Source organism: Phyllostomus hastatus, unplaced genomic scaffold (genome assembly GCF_019186645.2).
Source record: "Phyllostomus hastatus isolate PE091 unplaced genomic scaffold, TTU_PhHast_1.1 phas_scaffold_387, whole genome shotgun sequence".
In the NCBI taxonomy this organism is placed as follows: Eukaryota; Metazoa; Chordata; class Mammalia; order Chiroptera; family Phyllostomidae; genus Phyllostomus; species Phyllostomus hastatus.
In genome coordinates, this window is record NW_025334027.1 from 340,315 (window position 1) to 355,425 (window position 15,111).

Here is a 15,111-nt window from a genome sequence, read left to right on the forward strand (position 1 = left end):
ACCCTGTGGTGCTCCCAGCTCCTCCCTCTCTGCTTCCTGCCTGTCTGTGCACCCCACCCCCAGGGCTGGCCAGCCTCCTGCTGGTGAATGTCCTGCCCCAGGAGAGAGCAGGGGTGGTGACCCAGCTCCTGGGGAGGTGGTGAGTGGGGGGTACCCAGTCACCCTGGCCTGGAGGGAGAGGCTGAGCCCTACAGAGGCCTCGGCACCCGAGGACGCAGTGCAGCAGCTGTGGGGGAGGACACAGGGCAGTGTCGGAGCAGGGCCACCGTGCTGAGCCCTCACCACCGCCAGACAGGGAGACTGAGGCTCAGGGAGGGTCAGGTCGCCGGGTCCTGGGCAGGGAGGGGCGGCAAGGCCTGGGATCGCTCCCCACAGTTTGAAGACCCTCTGGTGAGGTACCCCTGGGCACTCTCCTTGAGCACCCGCTTCAGCAAACGGGCCGCAGGATGCAAGGCCAGTGTGGGGGGCCAGCTTGTGGTCTGGGCACCAACTCCGTGAGCTCCACAGAGGGGAGGGGGCTTGAGTCACTGTTCCCCAGGCAGCTTTCTGCTTTCTAGAAGGCTCCCTTTCCCACGATGGGAGGAGGCTTATGCTGTTCTCTGTGTTGGCAGGTGAAGGGCGGATGCCCGAGGCAGGGGGGCCGCAGGGAGCGCCTGTGGCAGCGGCACTGGCGGCGGGCCTTCCAGCCACACTTAGCAGCATCGCCACAGCAACCGGGGACCAGACGGCCGCAGCCTAGGCAGAGGCGAGTGGGCAGAGGCGAGTGGACTGCTTCCCACCACCAGGAGGACAGGAAATGACTGCTGCGCAGCAGGCCAGGTGGCAGCCCGGGGAGGGGGAGTGTCACTAGAGGGAGGGCTCGGCCACCTGCCGCAGCAGGAGCGCCATGCCAGCCACAGGAGAGGCGCTGGGGCAGGGGCTGCCGTGGGACCTGGCCTCGCCCCGCCACCCGCGCTGAGCACCCGAGGGCTCCGTCGTCCGCTGGGCACGCCGCCTGCGACTCAGCGTCCCGTTCTGTGGGGCAGGAGGAGAGGCGCCAGTCCCGTGCTCCTGTCTGGGCCCGCCGCTGCCAGACCATGGGATGTCGGCAAAGCTCAGAGGAGAAAGAGGCGGCGCGTCGGTCCCGGCGAATCGACCGCCACCTGCGCTCAGAGAGCCAGCGGCAGCGCCGTGAGATCAAGCTGCTCCTGCTGGGCACCAGCAACTCGGGCAAGAGCACCATCGTGAAGCAGATGAAGATCATCCACAGCGGAGGCTTCAACCTGGAGGCCTGCAAGGAGTACAAGCCGCTCATCATCTACAACGCCATCGACTCGCTGACCCGCATCATCCGCGCCCTGGCCGCTCTGAAGATCGACTTCCACAACCCCGACCGCGCCTACGATGCCGTGCAGCTCTTCGCGCTGACGGGCCCGGCCGAGAGCAAGGGCGAGATCACCCCTGAGCTGCTGGGCGTCATGCGGCGGCTCTGGGCCGACCCCGGGGCGCAGGCCTGCTTCGGCCGCTCCAGCGAGTACCACCTGGAGGACAACGCGGCCTACTACCTGAACGACCTGGAGCGCATCGCCGCGCCCGACTACATCCCCACGGTCGAGGACATCCTGCGCTCCCGGGACATGACCACTGGCATTGTGGAGAACAAGTTCACCTTCAAGGAGCTCACATTCAAGATGGTGGATGTGGGTGGGCAGCGGTCGGAGCGCAAAAAGTGGATCCACTGCTTCGAGGGTGTCACAGCCATCATCTTCTGCGTGGAGCTTAGTGGCTACGACCTGAAGCTCTATGAGGACAACCAGACGGTGAGTGGCCAGGCTTTTTCTCTGCTCGTTCCTGCCGCTGCTGGCGCCTGGGAAGTGGGTGGGCTTCTGGGTGTGCTGGAGGGTGGGGCAGAGGGTGGGGCGGGAGAGGCTGCAGTCGGAAGGGGGCAAGGTGGCTCCAGCGAGGTGTGAGCCTGGCCGTAGAACGTGGAGTGCAGCGGGTTCCCCAGGCTCCACAGGACCTGGCATCACACCTGCTGTCAGGTCGTCTACCACAGGGGCAGCTCTCGGTGGCCACCCCAGCCTGGTGGGCCGCACTCTGACTCGGTGCCCTGACAGGCCTCCGGGCGCCACCCCTTCCAAGTGACCACCCCAGGACTCCACCACATAGGGTCGCCCCCTGGGCTGTGACTCCCCTCACCCAGCGCAGACGGCACTGCCCTTGCAGCTCCCACAGGCCCCTGTGCCAGGTGAAAACAGAGGACGAGGCCCGGGCCAGGCATCCAGCTGGTGGTCTAGGTGTCAGCTCAGTAAATGCACGAAGCACCTACCAGTCTGGGCACTGTGCTGGCCCCAGAACAGCAGCTATGCCCCATGCAGATCCTCAGAGTCTGGTATCAGGAGTGTTAAGATCTGTTTCTGAGGTTTAAGCTCCAGGGGTTGGGCACATATGGGGTCCTTTCAGGCCCCCAGCCCAGGCTGAGAACCACTGTGTGTGGAGGGCCCCACAGGCGGGTGCAATGCGCAGAGGTGTCAGGGGCAACTCAGGCCCAGTGCCGAGCCAGTGGGGGCTTGAAAGGAGCTGCTGAGCAGGGAGACAGCCAGTTTGCTGGTAGGGACAAAGGACAGCACGCCACAGCCCAACCAAGCAGAAGGCCTGGTGCACAAGGTGCCACAGCTCCCCGGCTCCCCGGCTCCCAGGACTGGTGGTGGTAGACAGAGGCCACACAGCCAGACGGGGGACAGACACGGCCAAGGTCTCCCACCACCCCTCCCTGCAGCCGTTTGGTGCCAGGCGGGAGCACTGAGCAGAGACTCAGAATTTGCCCTCAAGAGGCCTCTGATCCTGAGTGGAGGGCGTGGAGGCAAATGGGGTACAAGAGGAGCCGTAGGCAGTGTGGGGCTGTGGGTGCCAGGGGCTTGGGGCGGCGGCAGCGGCGGCTGGCAGGAACCTAGGGAAGGGGTGATGATGCTCCTGGGGGACCCATGCTCGTAAATTCTACTCCCAGCCCTTTAGGGTCCAGGGGACCAGGGCAATGGCAAGGAAGGAACCTGCTTCTTCATCCGGTCTTCCCAAGACAGGTGGTAGCTTTATTTGGGGCTTCGGCTGGGGAATCCTGATTGGGCCCGTAGCCCCCAGGAAGTCTGTGGATGGCCGCAGGCTGCGACCTCTGTGCTCAGCACCTGAGCATTCTCTGGGAGAAAGGGCCCGCAGCTTCCACGAGGTTCCCACGGAGACCCCGCTCCTGGAGAAGGGGAAGCGGCTGCAGGTGGCCATGGAGACAGGAGGCGGAGCTCTCCTCATGTCCCCTTTCTGCATTTGGGGCTCTCCACAGAGCTGTGCCCAGGCAGTGACGGTGCCCCTGGTGGGAGTGGCCTGAGCTGAGGGCACTGCCCACAAGGACTGGCCCGCATCGCTCCCAGCACTGTGTGCCTTGAGGCTCCAGCCACCCTTCATCTTCCGCCTGCCCCGACTTTAGCCCAGGTGTCGTTGCAGGCAGGGGACGCCCCGGCAGACGAGCGAGGCCAGGCTCCTTGATGAAGCCTCGCTGTGGGTGCAGGGCTTGGGGTGAGTCTGTGAGGCAGCGAGGCGAGGCGAGGTGCTCGGCCTGGGCCCCGTCGGGGCCAGCACAGGTCTGCCAGCCACACGGACTCCAGGGGTCGGCTCTCCAGGCTTCTGCCCTTTCCTGTTTGTCCTGAGGCTGGTGGTGGCCTGTGCTCTGAGGCCTTCCAGGGCTCTGGCTCTTGGGCTGTCCCGTCTGTCATCTCCAAGACTGGTGCGGCAAATCCCTCGGCGCTGGGCTTGTCACACAGACTGTCCGTTGGCAGGCTCTGCCCGCCACGCTTGTGCCCACAGGTGTGCCAGGACGCGGGCCCTGGGGTGTGCGTGGGCCCTGAGTTGGTCCCGTGTTTCATGGAGGAATTTGGCTTTCAACTCTGCTCTCTGAAGCTGTCAACCAGGAAATGGCCCAAGTGTCCTCACAACAGGCCCAGGGCCAGGCCTTCTCCTGCCCAGGACCTCTTGGCTCCCGCCAGCCCATCCTCGCCTCCTGGCTGCCTCTTCCTCTCTCTGGTCTGGCCTTTGTGGGCTTCCTTCACTCCCCTGTGCTCTGCTCTCTCTGGCTTTAAGCACATGACCGCCCTGCCCATCCTCCCCCTGCCCACCTGTCCCTGCCCTTCAGGTCTCATCTCAGGTGTCACCTCCCTGAGAGGCCTTCCCTGACCTCAGCCCGGCGCCTGCAAGCCCCTCCATTGCAGCCGTTACTGGGTGGGTCCCGCTCACATGGGTGCAAGTGGCTGCACAGCCAGGCCGGGTGGAAGACCGGGTGCACAGGCAGCCCACGAGGCCTTGTCCCTCCAGCCTTCTCCCGGCCCTGTCCCTGTGGGACACCACAGTGGGAAACCCTGGGTGAGGACAGCAGCTGCTGGTTTGGCTGCCGGCGGGGTTCTCTGTGAAGCCGATCCTGCCTCCGGGAGGCAGCCAGGCTCTGGGGCCGTGCAGGGCACTTTCTAAAGGGAGGGGCTGGCAGCCGGGCCTGTGCCCCGCCTCCTGCTACCACCCTAGTCTCGGCAGGCCTGGGGAGGTGGCTGTTCACCAGAAAAGGAAATTCTCGATGAGAAACTCAAGCAAGCGAGGCTGGAAATTCACTGGATTCCAAATGGTTCTGACCTTTCATGCTCTACCAGCAATATCTCAGGATGGAAAACAAACAGTCTGCTGAGGAAAGACAATACCCCCCAAGATTTCTCCTGCCGCTGGCTGTCCACTGAGGTGGGCCGGCCGCCCAGGAGAGCGCCGGGCCAGGCAGCGAGGAGAGCCTGCCTCTCCCAGTGCCTGCAAGCAGTTCCTGTCACCGCCGCTGGCATGCCTCTCCTGTGCCCTGCCCTCCTCCCGCCTGCTGCCGGAGGCCTGGGACGAGGCTGCCACCCCTGCCTCCTCCTTTCAGGGGCCCTGAACTGTTCTCCCGGGCTCCAGCAAAGGCGTGGCAGCCAAGAACAGGGCAGGCTGATTTTTGCAGAAACCAAAGGAGGCTGGGGGCCCAGTGCCAGGCTCTGGACGAGGAGCTCAGGGCCCTTCAGCCTCCACTCTGCTCCAAGGCCTTGTCTTCCCCTGACGGCGGGCTGGCAGAGCCCCCGCCCCCACGCCGGGTGGAGGAGCCACAGCCCCCTACCCGCCCGCTGGCATTTGCGTCAGCACGTTGCCATGGGTAACATCAGGATCTCTGGGTTCCTGGGCACAGAGGGCTGCAGTGAGTGCAGGGCAGCAGCGAGTGCAGGGCAGCACCTGGGCAGGAGGAGGCAGGTTCCGGGCACTCACGGAGCTCGGCAATGAGCCGTGCCTGGCCTTGACACCACCCGCCTGCTCTGGTTCCAGACAGGCTCTGTGGGCCCTCATCCCCCCATGTAGTCCACCGGCCACCCACGGGCTCCAGAGTCGGTAGACTTCTACTGTTCCTACGGGGGCTCCCTTTGACAATGTGGGGGGCCAGAGCATGGCCCAGGGAGGCATCACCTGACCGATCATGTGTGGCAACAGCTGTGCCTACTGTCCTTGTCACGGGTAGGGGGACAGGTGGGAGTACCCAGGCTTAGGACAGGGTATGGGCCCAGGCCTGTAGCTTGTGGCAGCCGTGGGCCTCCCGGCTTCACATCTGCTAGGGGAGAGCCAGGCGCGCCTGCCCCAGCCTGCCCTCCGCCGGAGCACCACTCCCTGGTGGCTCAGCCTCCCTTCTCTGCCCGCCCCACAGCCCCTCCCAGGAGTGAAGAGAGGCAAGTTTTAAATCCACAGGCTCAGCCTGGCCTGGCCGCCCCCCCCCCCACCCAGGCGCAGAGACCACCCGCCGACCACCCACCTCACTGGGACAGCCCTGGAGGCCACGCGCCTGAGGGTTGGCCGTGGCCTCCGCACTCAGCCTGCCCACGTCTTGGTCTCCGCTCTGCCCCTTCCTCTTCCGCGCCCCGCCAGAGGGGCCCCGCACCCTGCTGGGGATCTCAGGAAAGCGGGAAAACGGGGGTTGCTTGCTGCCCAGCCTCGGCCCCTGCAGATCTGCTAATGGACTATGTGGTCGCTTAATAGTGAAGGGAACCTTCAGAAGAGACAGATTAAAAGGCCTGGCTGCAAAGTGTCCAAGTGTTCCCACGTGAAAACCCACGGGAGCTCCCTCGCTGCCTGTTTCCCGGAGAAGCTGTTGTGTTCCCGGCCTGTGCCAGGCCTGGTGTTCGCCTGTGGTGCACCCGCTGTGCACCTGCCTGGGGGCCAGGCGCCCAGGTGAGCCTGACTATCTTAGAAGCACAAGGGGCTGGCAGGAGGGGACGCTCACACCCCGTAGTCACAGTGTCATTTCTACAAACCCTGGTGCTGTCTGGGGACACCCGCCTCCTCCTTTAGGACCCAGCAGGTAGCAGTTCCCAGGGGAATCTCCCCGGCTTGGCTCCTGTGTAGGTCCAGCTGGGGCTACAGGTGGTCTGGGCCACATCAAGGCTTACTGTGGGAGGCCTGGCGTCCCCACTGCGTACCCCACAGACAGCTGGTTGACATGAATCAAGGAGAGTCCCTTGGGGGGTCTTGGGACACAGAACATGCCCTTTAGAGAATTAAGTTCTGCAGGTGGCTGTTGCTACACAGCCAGGCTCCAGCCTAGGGGGTCATCCCTCCCAGCCCTGGCCAGTGGCCCCTCATTGTACAGGTCCCTAAGCCCCTCCCGAACCCCGCCTGCACAGGTTGCAGCCCCCTTGCCCTGCCACCCTGTACAGCACCGTGTGCTGTGGGCCAGAGCCTGGCACACACTGGTGCTCAGCAGACCGCAGCCAGGGCGGGAGGCAGGCAGGCTCGGGGAGAGTGCGAGTTCAGGGCCCTGGCTCCTGGGTGTGCCGTCAAGGGTGCCAGGCGCTAATGGGAGCGTGCGGGTGCAGCTCGCGCCTGAGGAGGGGGATGCTCAAGGCCGTCCCGCACATAGTATGCCACCATGTCTTGTCGGCCGAAAAGGGAGCTAGCTTGTCTTTGTGCTTTAGAGATGGCAGGTTGAGAGTCAGGGCGTTGAGGTGACATATGGTGCTACGGTCGGACAGGCTCTCACCTGTTGATAACAAGCTGGTTCTGTTTGTCCAAAGAGGGGATTGCAAGGGGGAAACGGCCGGATGTGATGACACCAGCTCAGATTTGGAAGGGGCCTGCCGTGTCCTTAGTGTCCTTAACCAGCGTCTTTGCGGTGCCGGAAGCAAGGCCCACAGAATGTGCACCGTGTCCCAGGGCCAAGTCAGGCTCTCTGGGGAGTGCTGGCTCTGCTCCCCAGGATTCCAGGGGACTCCGGGACCCCCCACGCCCAACGGGTCCCAGGTGTTCCAGGGGGAGCTGTGGGATGGGAGCTGGCTTCCACCCTTGGGGCCTGGGCGCAGGGGACTCACCCGGACTCAGGAGACCTGAATGGCCATCAGGGTCGGCACTGCCCAGTGTCCCCACCCCATCAGTGGCAGGACTGCAGGGAGCCGGAGCAGAGCACGTCCCTACTCTGTCGAGTACATAGATGCTACAGGGGCTTGGGACAGCACCAGAGAGACGTGCCACTGACCTGCCCCGAGGCCCCCAGCCTTCCCCACCAGGCCCTGGTCTCCCTGAGCAGTTCCTTCCGATCTCCCTATGTGCCAGGACCACATGCAGTGGTTTGCAGCCTCCACAAATGATGGTGACCCTGGGACAGCAGGGACCTCCTGGGCCAGAGCCAGGAGGTGGGCCTTGGCCACCCTCGGAATGGACGGCTCTGAGGAGCTCTGCAGGGGCAAAGGCAGCAGAGGCCTGGCCCTCAGCAGGGCCGTGACAGCACTTCCCTGGGAAGGCGCAGGGCTCACCTGGCCGTGTGCTGGTGTGACCTTAACCAGCATCTTTGCGGTGCCGGAAGCAAGGCCCACAGAATGTGCACCGTGTCCCAGGGCCAAGTCAGGCTCTCTGGGGAATGCTGGCTCTGCTCCCCAGGATTCCAGGGGACTCGGGACCCCCCACGCCCAATGGGTCCCAGGTGTTCCAGGGGGAGCTGTGGGATAGGAGCTGGCTTGTGCCCCTGGGAGCGGGGACCCACTCTTTGTCTCTGTGACCATCACCCTTCCCGAGCATTGGGGGTGCGGCCAGCTGCTGAGGTGGGGGCGGGGGGTACTCACAGCTGGATCACCAAGGGGCTGCCAGCACCCGTGAGCAGTCTCCCGCCTCCACGCAGGCTCCTCAGGCCCTGGCCTCACCCGGGGTCCTTTGCCCTGTCACCTGGCCCTTGTCTTGGCCCTAAAGAGGCTCAGGCCATCTGCTTCTCACCTCAGTGGCTCCTGGGTCTGAGCCTGTGGCCCTCACTCAGTGAGCGGCTGGCAGTGACGGGGGTCTGCTCCCCAGGGCCCCGAGCTTCCCATAGCTTGAGTGGGGTGCTGGCTTCAGCCTGTGATGGGCGGGGGCCAGGTGGAGGGAGGGTGGAAAAGGCAGCAGCGGCCCCTCCCCTGCAACACAGCCTGGCACCTATTTTCAGCCCCCAGCACTTGCCAGTTCACATTTTAGTTGGAAGAAGACCTCCTCCCCTCTGCCCCCAGGGAGGCAGCAGCCGTCGAGGCCTCTGTCCGTAGCAGCTTCCTCCGTTCCCCTTCCTGTCACTCTGGGAGCCTCCGAGGACTCCCATTCCCACTACCTCTGGGCTTGGCTCCTTGCCCCGAGCAGGTCCTCCATCAGATGTCAGCCGAGTGAAAAGGACGAGACAGGGCCCTCCTGCTCAGTGTCCCCCCCACCCCCACTCCACACCACATGGCGGGGCTTTGGGGTGCTACTGGGGCCTGTTCCTTTGTCCCCGTCTCCTCACCCTTGCGAACCCAGCTCTGCCAACCGAGCACGTCAGCCGCCCTTTCTTGATGGTTGGACGCCATCCCCATCACTGCGACTCTTCCACCACGACTGACTACCACGTGCCTTGGCTGAGTCTGCATGGGGTTGTCTACACTGTCCCTCAGGCCTCGAGAATGGAGGGGAGGCTGCCTGCCTGGGCTCCGGCGGGGCCCTCCTGCCTCGGTGCAGACAGGCCTAGGCGGGAAGGCGAGCCCCGCCTGCAGCGGAGAGCGCCAAGAGTGGGGCTGGGGGGCAGCGCCTCCCTCTCGGCACACCAGTGCCTCGGAGGGTGGAGCTGGATTGCACCAGCTCACAACTGTCAATTGTCCAATATTTAGGAATTTCTGGGCCATTTGACATCGTGTTGTAGCTTAAAATCAGCCAGGTGAGAATAACCACAGCACGGCCCTCAGCAGACGCTGGACATCACCTCCCGATGGGTTGTTAAACATTCACCAGCCTGCCACATCCTGTGGCTCTCAGCCCGGCCCAGGGGTCCTGTCTGGGTCAGGCTCAGCTAGGGGTGAATTATAGGATTCACTGTCCACCTCTTTCTGAAAAGCCAGACAGTGTCCCTGCTTTTCCGCCTCCTCTGGGACTCCTCAGCCATCCCCTACTCTCGCCCGGTGACTGCGTGTGTTATTTCTGTTCACGTTCATCCCATTGGAGAACGGTGATTTCCCAGAGTGGCTCCCCGCTCGTCCGCCCTCCACCCCCCCACTTCCCGCTCTCCCCCGCAGATTTTACAAGAATCCTGCGCAGAGAAGCAGACTCAGAGCTGGGCGGTTCTGCTTGCTCTCCAGCAGCACGTTAGCAGACTAGCATGAGACCATCTGCTCAAGCGGGGCCTGTCCTACGCACTCCGTCCGGGAGAGAAAAGCCTGTACTGCTCACTCAGGAAGCACTCCTTACACACCTAGTGTGTGCAGCCGTCTGGGGACAGAGGCAAATGTCCCTTCCTCCTCTCAGGTCAGATGGCGGCAGCATCAAACAGCCCCTGGAGGGCTGGAGTGGCTTCCCCAGCACCAACTTCCACGCTTGCTGCGGCTGGGCTCAAGGCCCCTGTGCAGCAGCTGTCTGGGCCCAGGAAAGCTAGGAAGCCCTCCTCTGCCCCAGAGACCAACTGGCAGGAGAGAAGGGGCCCAGACACCAGGAGCAGGGCTTCGGCAGGTTGGGGTGAAGTGGGGGTGGTTATCTGGACTTGATCTGGACCTCACAGAATCCCGCCTGGGCCTTGGGCGTTGAGGAGGCAGCCAGCACAGGCAGGGTGGAGGGACTGTCCGGGGGTCCATGGAGAGTCCGGGCCTAGGCACCTTGCAGAAAGGGCCAGGTCCCAGGTGCTGCACAGTATGGGGGGTGGCGCGGCTGGGGTTCGCCGGACTCTCTACAACCTGCCCATCTGTGTGCTCCCCACCCTTTGACACCTGACCTCTCCTCAACAACGCCCCTCCGACTGGCAGAACACCTCCGTTCTGCACTCACGGGTGCTTCAGGACAGAGGAACGTCCCAGCCTGCGTCCTGCTCAGCCGCCAGGCTGGGGGGTGATTGATGTTCCGGGCACATTAGCTCTGCTCCTTAGGTATATATCAGGCAGCTCTGGGTTTTAAGATGCAGATTATTCTTGTTTAAGGCATTTTTATAATTCGAGACTAAACAACAACTTCTTCACTCTTCAAGAACAGCAGGGGAGGCCAAGATGACTGGGGGACCCTCAGCACAGATCAGGGCAGGAGTGGGGTATCTGCCACCCACGGCCCCAAACACCACCAAGAAATGCTTCTGGTCTAACAGGGTGTCGGGGCTCCTCTTTACCCATCTGTACGGCCCCGTGAGGCCCCACTGGCTCTGACAGTCTAGAGTTGCTGGGAAGAAAGGAGTAACAGTCACCGAGGGGAAGGGGTCCTAGACATCTGAGGGAGACCCAGGATAGAGCGAAAGTTAGCCCTACTCCTGCATGAGGTCCAGACTGGACTGGTTTCCTCAGACCCAGAGAACAAGCCCAGGCCACCCTTGGGAGGCTGGGCTTGCAGCCCGCCCAGTCCCGTCTTCATCGCCCCTGGTTGGCAGGTCCTCCGCTCACGCACTTTCTCTAATCCCTTAGTAAAGCCAGTCAGCCAGAGGCCCTGGGCCTCGTATCCTGACGTTGCCACTAAGGCCAACCCCAGCCCACAGCCCCACACACCTTTTGTGGCCTTTGGTGACCCCATGAAGGCTGACAACATCCTGACGTCAAAGAGGCCTGGAGTACCCAGGCCAGCGTGGCCCATAGGAGTGGCCATAGGCAAGCCCTTCCCCCCAGGGCCACACAGCCTCCCTCCAGCAGTGGCGGGTGGGAGCTGGGAAATCTGTGACCTGCTCGACAGTCCCCAAAAGCCACAGCCTCTGGCTGCAGTGTCCCGGGCTCCAGGAATCCAGATCTGTAGCTCATTACCTCTACTCAGGAAAAAACACTCTGGAACAGCTGACCATGGCAACCTGTGGTTCTTGGGCAGTTCCCAAGCCCTGGCCCAGCAGGAAAGATGCTAAGGGGAGACGTCTGTTCCATGGCCCTTTTAGTGCTGGCCGGGCCCGCAGGTACGCAATCCCCTCTGGCTCCTCTCAGCCTCGTGGGCCCAAGGACAGGACCGCTGGGGGTGAGAGGGAGCAGCCCCCGGCCCCGGGCAGTCTCAGCTTGGAGGAGCTGGCCAGTCGTGGCTTCCTCATCTGTAAAGTGGGACAGACCCTCAGCTCAAGGACAGAAGGACGTAGTTTTGGCAATACCTGCCATTACCTATGCCCATGCATGGTACCCATGGGGCCCGGAAGTGTGGGTCGTGTGTTCTGATAAAGGAGAGTGCCGGTCATTGGGGCACAGACGCCAGGTGGCTGGACAGGCCAGCTGACTTCTCCTGGCTCCCATGGCCTCGTCTGGGATGCTGGTGACCCTGCTTGATGCTGGTGGCAGGGAACACCATACAGGACAGGACTGCCATTGTGCCATTTTATTTCCCTCTCACAAGAGACAGCCACAGGGTCCCCTGGACAAGCAAGTGGGTGGAGCCCTTGTGCACAGCATGAGGCACCCCCAAAGCCAAGGCCAGCCCACCATAGAGCAGGCTAGGTCCCACACGTGGCCCAACCCAGTGTGTAAAAAGGCCCATCTCTCCCCTGTCAGCCTGTCCCTAGTGCTTCTGTCACCCTATGAGGCCTCCGCACAGCCCATTGGCAGCTGTCCTGTCTCTTCTGCCCATAGACCTGCCTAGGCCTCAGGTCCAGGCTGCAAGTGCCCCTCAGGATGGGGTTGTTGCTGGTCAGGCCTGCCCTGCTTTCCTCTGATGCCCAGACTTAGTAGGCCGGCCTGTTACAACCCAGCTGACCAGAGAACCTGGCATAGGGGTCTCAGAGCAAAGACGCTGGGGCACTGCCAGGCCTGGCATAGTGCATGTCTCTCCTGGGGGCACCCCAGACCCTAGCTACAGGGGAATGAGGCCTAGCAAGGGTAGATCTGGACAGCATGGAGCCCTTGGGGACAGAGGCTTGACTGTCTCCCAGGGCTGTAGGAGTCATGGACTGAGACACAGTGTGTGATCCCAGCCTGGATTCAGAGAGACGGAGGCCATGGCCCAATGACCAGTCCAGCCTCTGGCACACCCTCCCCTCCACCATCGTCACTGCTCCACCCAACGCTCCATCCACGGACACAGCTCTAGCCCCTCTCCCAAGCCGCCTGTGCCATGACCACCCCAGCCAGCTCACATGCCATCCTCTCCTTAGCTCTCCATGGCCCTGTGGCCAGAGTGCCCTGCCCACCTGTGGCCTGGCCTAGGGGCCACCCTGAACTGTCCCCATGCTCTCCCCCAACACTGCCTGCCCTAGAAGACATGCAGACTGCCCTGGGCATGATGCAGGTGGGGTGGGGTGAGATGGGGTGAGGTGTTTGGGGACCCATCCAGGAGGCACTGACCCCTGAGCTATACAAGCCAAAGGCCAAGACCACCCTAGTGAAGACAAAGGCTTAGGACCAGAAATGGCCCACCCAGCCTGTGTCACCTCACTGCCTCATCTGAGAGACTGGCTGGTGCCAGCCAGGTGAGCGCTGGGAGAGCACTGTCGGCTGCTGACCGCCCGGCAGGTGTGGGTATGCAGGTGACAGTAACGTTCCCGCGAGAGCCACACACTGCTTTCAGTCTTGATTTGGTTTGGTTTCTGCATAGCAGCTCACAACTCACTGCATGGATTTTATAACCCACAGAGGGAACATGGTCTTGAGTCTGGTCCTTGGTCGCCGTCTAGAAAGTTTCATGTCAGAGAGCCCTCCGAGTTGGCCAGGCCCTGGTGTGGGCAGTGCTTGCGGCTGTCGGGGGCCAGGAAGCGGCTGTGCTGCGCATCAGCCTCTTGGCTACTGTCTGTGCATCTTGTGACCAGGTCATTGGCCCGGGATAGAGAAGGCATTCTCTTCTCTGAAGCAGCTGCTCAGAAACATCAGGAAGCCCTTGTCCTGGCTCTGCTAGCTCATGAACTTCCAGCAGCTCCTCCAAAGGGCCGTCAGCAGCCCCAGCAGCCTGCCTGGCCCTGCTGGACTGCCGCATCCTGGGCAGGATGAAGCCATCAGCCACTGCCTTGGGCACATGCAGTGACAGGCACTGGGTTAGGAACAGCCACTCCCAGGCTCGAGGTCTCTGTTGTGGCAGGGCCCGGGAGCCATGGAAGGTCCCAGGGGCTGCAAAGTTAGCTAAGTCACACCCCAGCTGCGTGGCTGCACCAGCACAGGCACAGGCATCCTTTGAGCCGGTTCTCCATGGAGCCAGACCTGGAAGGCTGCATTTCCCCAGCAGTCCCACTTCCTGCCGAGGGAGAAGCCAGGGCAGGGCGGCGATGACCCAAATACTTTTTTAAGGATGAGCATTCCTGAAATCCATCGTGTTGGCCACAGGCAGAGGGTCCCCACTGGGATATCTACCCACGTCTTAGACTTCTCACTGCAGGAACTGGCCTCCAGCCACTGCCAGTGGTTTCGCCAGCCTTTGCTCCTGCAGGTGTGACCTGGGGCAGCACCCAGGAGTGCAGGAGAGCACAGCTTGCTGAATAGAGTCAGACGAGGATATTAGCCTCATAGGCTGCAGGGGGTCCTCTGGAGCTGAAAGAGGAGGCGCTTCTTGCATTCTGGTTTCTTCCCAGTGCGAGTAACGCTGGCAAGTCCCAGGCCAGGCCTGAATCTGTTGGCAGCTTCCAGTCTGCACACACCTGCATCCTGCCGTTCGCTAATTTCCCATCAGCGATGGACCGCAGGGAGACTGGGATCCAGCCAGCAAGGTTTAACATTAAGACAAATAGGGAACAGTTCTCATTTCAATTCAAGCAAAAATGGACCGGAAAAAAGTGTTCTTTTCTGCAGAGTGGGAGGAAGGTCAAGGTGAGAGTAGGCTGCAGGCCTGCTGGCCCGCCCGGGGGCCCTTTCCCTCTCGGTGCCTGGGCGTGGAATGGGGGAGCAGGACACGGGAGCCCCAGGCCCCAGCAGAGCCAGTGCTCCCAGTGTCGGCCTGGGAGTTTGCTGCCCCAGAAGTGGGAGTCTTGGGCGCACCTGAGTCACCCTCTAAGTTAGAGGATGCCTGCCATCAATGTCACATTTACCCCAGGGCTATGGCCAGCACTGGCAGCAGGAATGGTCTTTTCTGGCTCTAAGATCCTTCAAGTTATTGGTTCTGAGGTTTAACGAGAGCAGAAAGCAAACAGTGATGTGTGTGTTTGGGGGCTCCAGGCCTGTGCTGGGGACCAGCAGCACTGGCAGGCCTGATGGCTGCCAGTGACCTGGTTGGCCTGTTCAGGCTCCCCAGGGGACAGCTCAGTCAGACAGGCAGAGTCCCCTGGCTGGGGACAAGAACGCGCTCTGGGTGCAGGGCTACCTCCAGCTCACTCTGGAGTCCTGGGTGCGACCCAGACATGGCTGAAGCCCCAGGGTTGTGTACACACCTGTGCCCATTTGGGTTGCCTGGGTCCAGGCTGTCCCAGTGGCACAGTTCCAGGCCCTGCCTCATCCCTTGCCCAGCTCCTGAGTTGTCGGGCAGTGCAGCCACCAGGCCCAGCGTGGGCTCGGAGCTTGGAACAGCCTTGCGTGTTGCGGCTGGCCACAGGGTGAACGGAAGGGCAAGAGCTGAGCTGGCCACACTTGTGTTGTGGCACCTTGGTCCTCAGACCTGTGCCAGGCACCAGGGGTGAAATGGTGGAGCCCAGGCCGCCGTCCTAGGTCTTTGAGGGCTAATGTCCAGGTGGGGAGATGAAGGCTGGGCAATGGGAGCTGCTGG

The 15,111-nt window shown here is 62.6% G+C and overlaps 2 protein-coding genes across 2 annotated transcripts in view; one reads left to right on the top strand and one right to left on the bottom strand.

Moving 5' to 3' along the window:
- Positions 1–15,111, bottom strand: part of RSPH14 (radial spoke head 14 homolog) — a 75,829-nt gene that overhangs the window by 33,781 nt on the left and 26,937 nt on the right. The window lies entirely within an intron of this gene.
- Positions 1–15,111, top strand: part of GNAZ (G protein subunit alpha z) — a 53,585-nt gene that overhangs the window by 24,202 nt on the left and 14,272 nt on the right. Inside the window, exon 2 of the mRNA XM_045819900.1 lies at positions 612–1,799. Within this exon, the coding sequence (XP_045675856.1) occupies positions 1,077–1,799 (723 nt within the window). The 5' untranslated portion in view covers positions 612–1,076. The remainder of the gene's footprint in view (positions 1–611; positions 1,800–15,111) is intronic.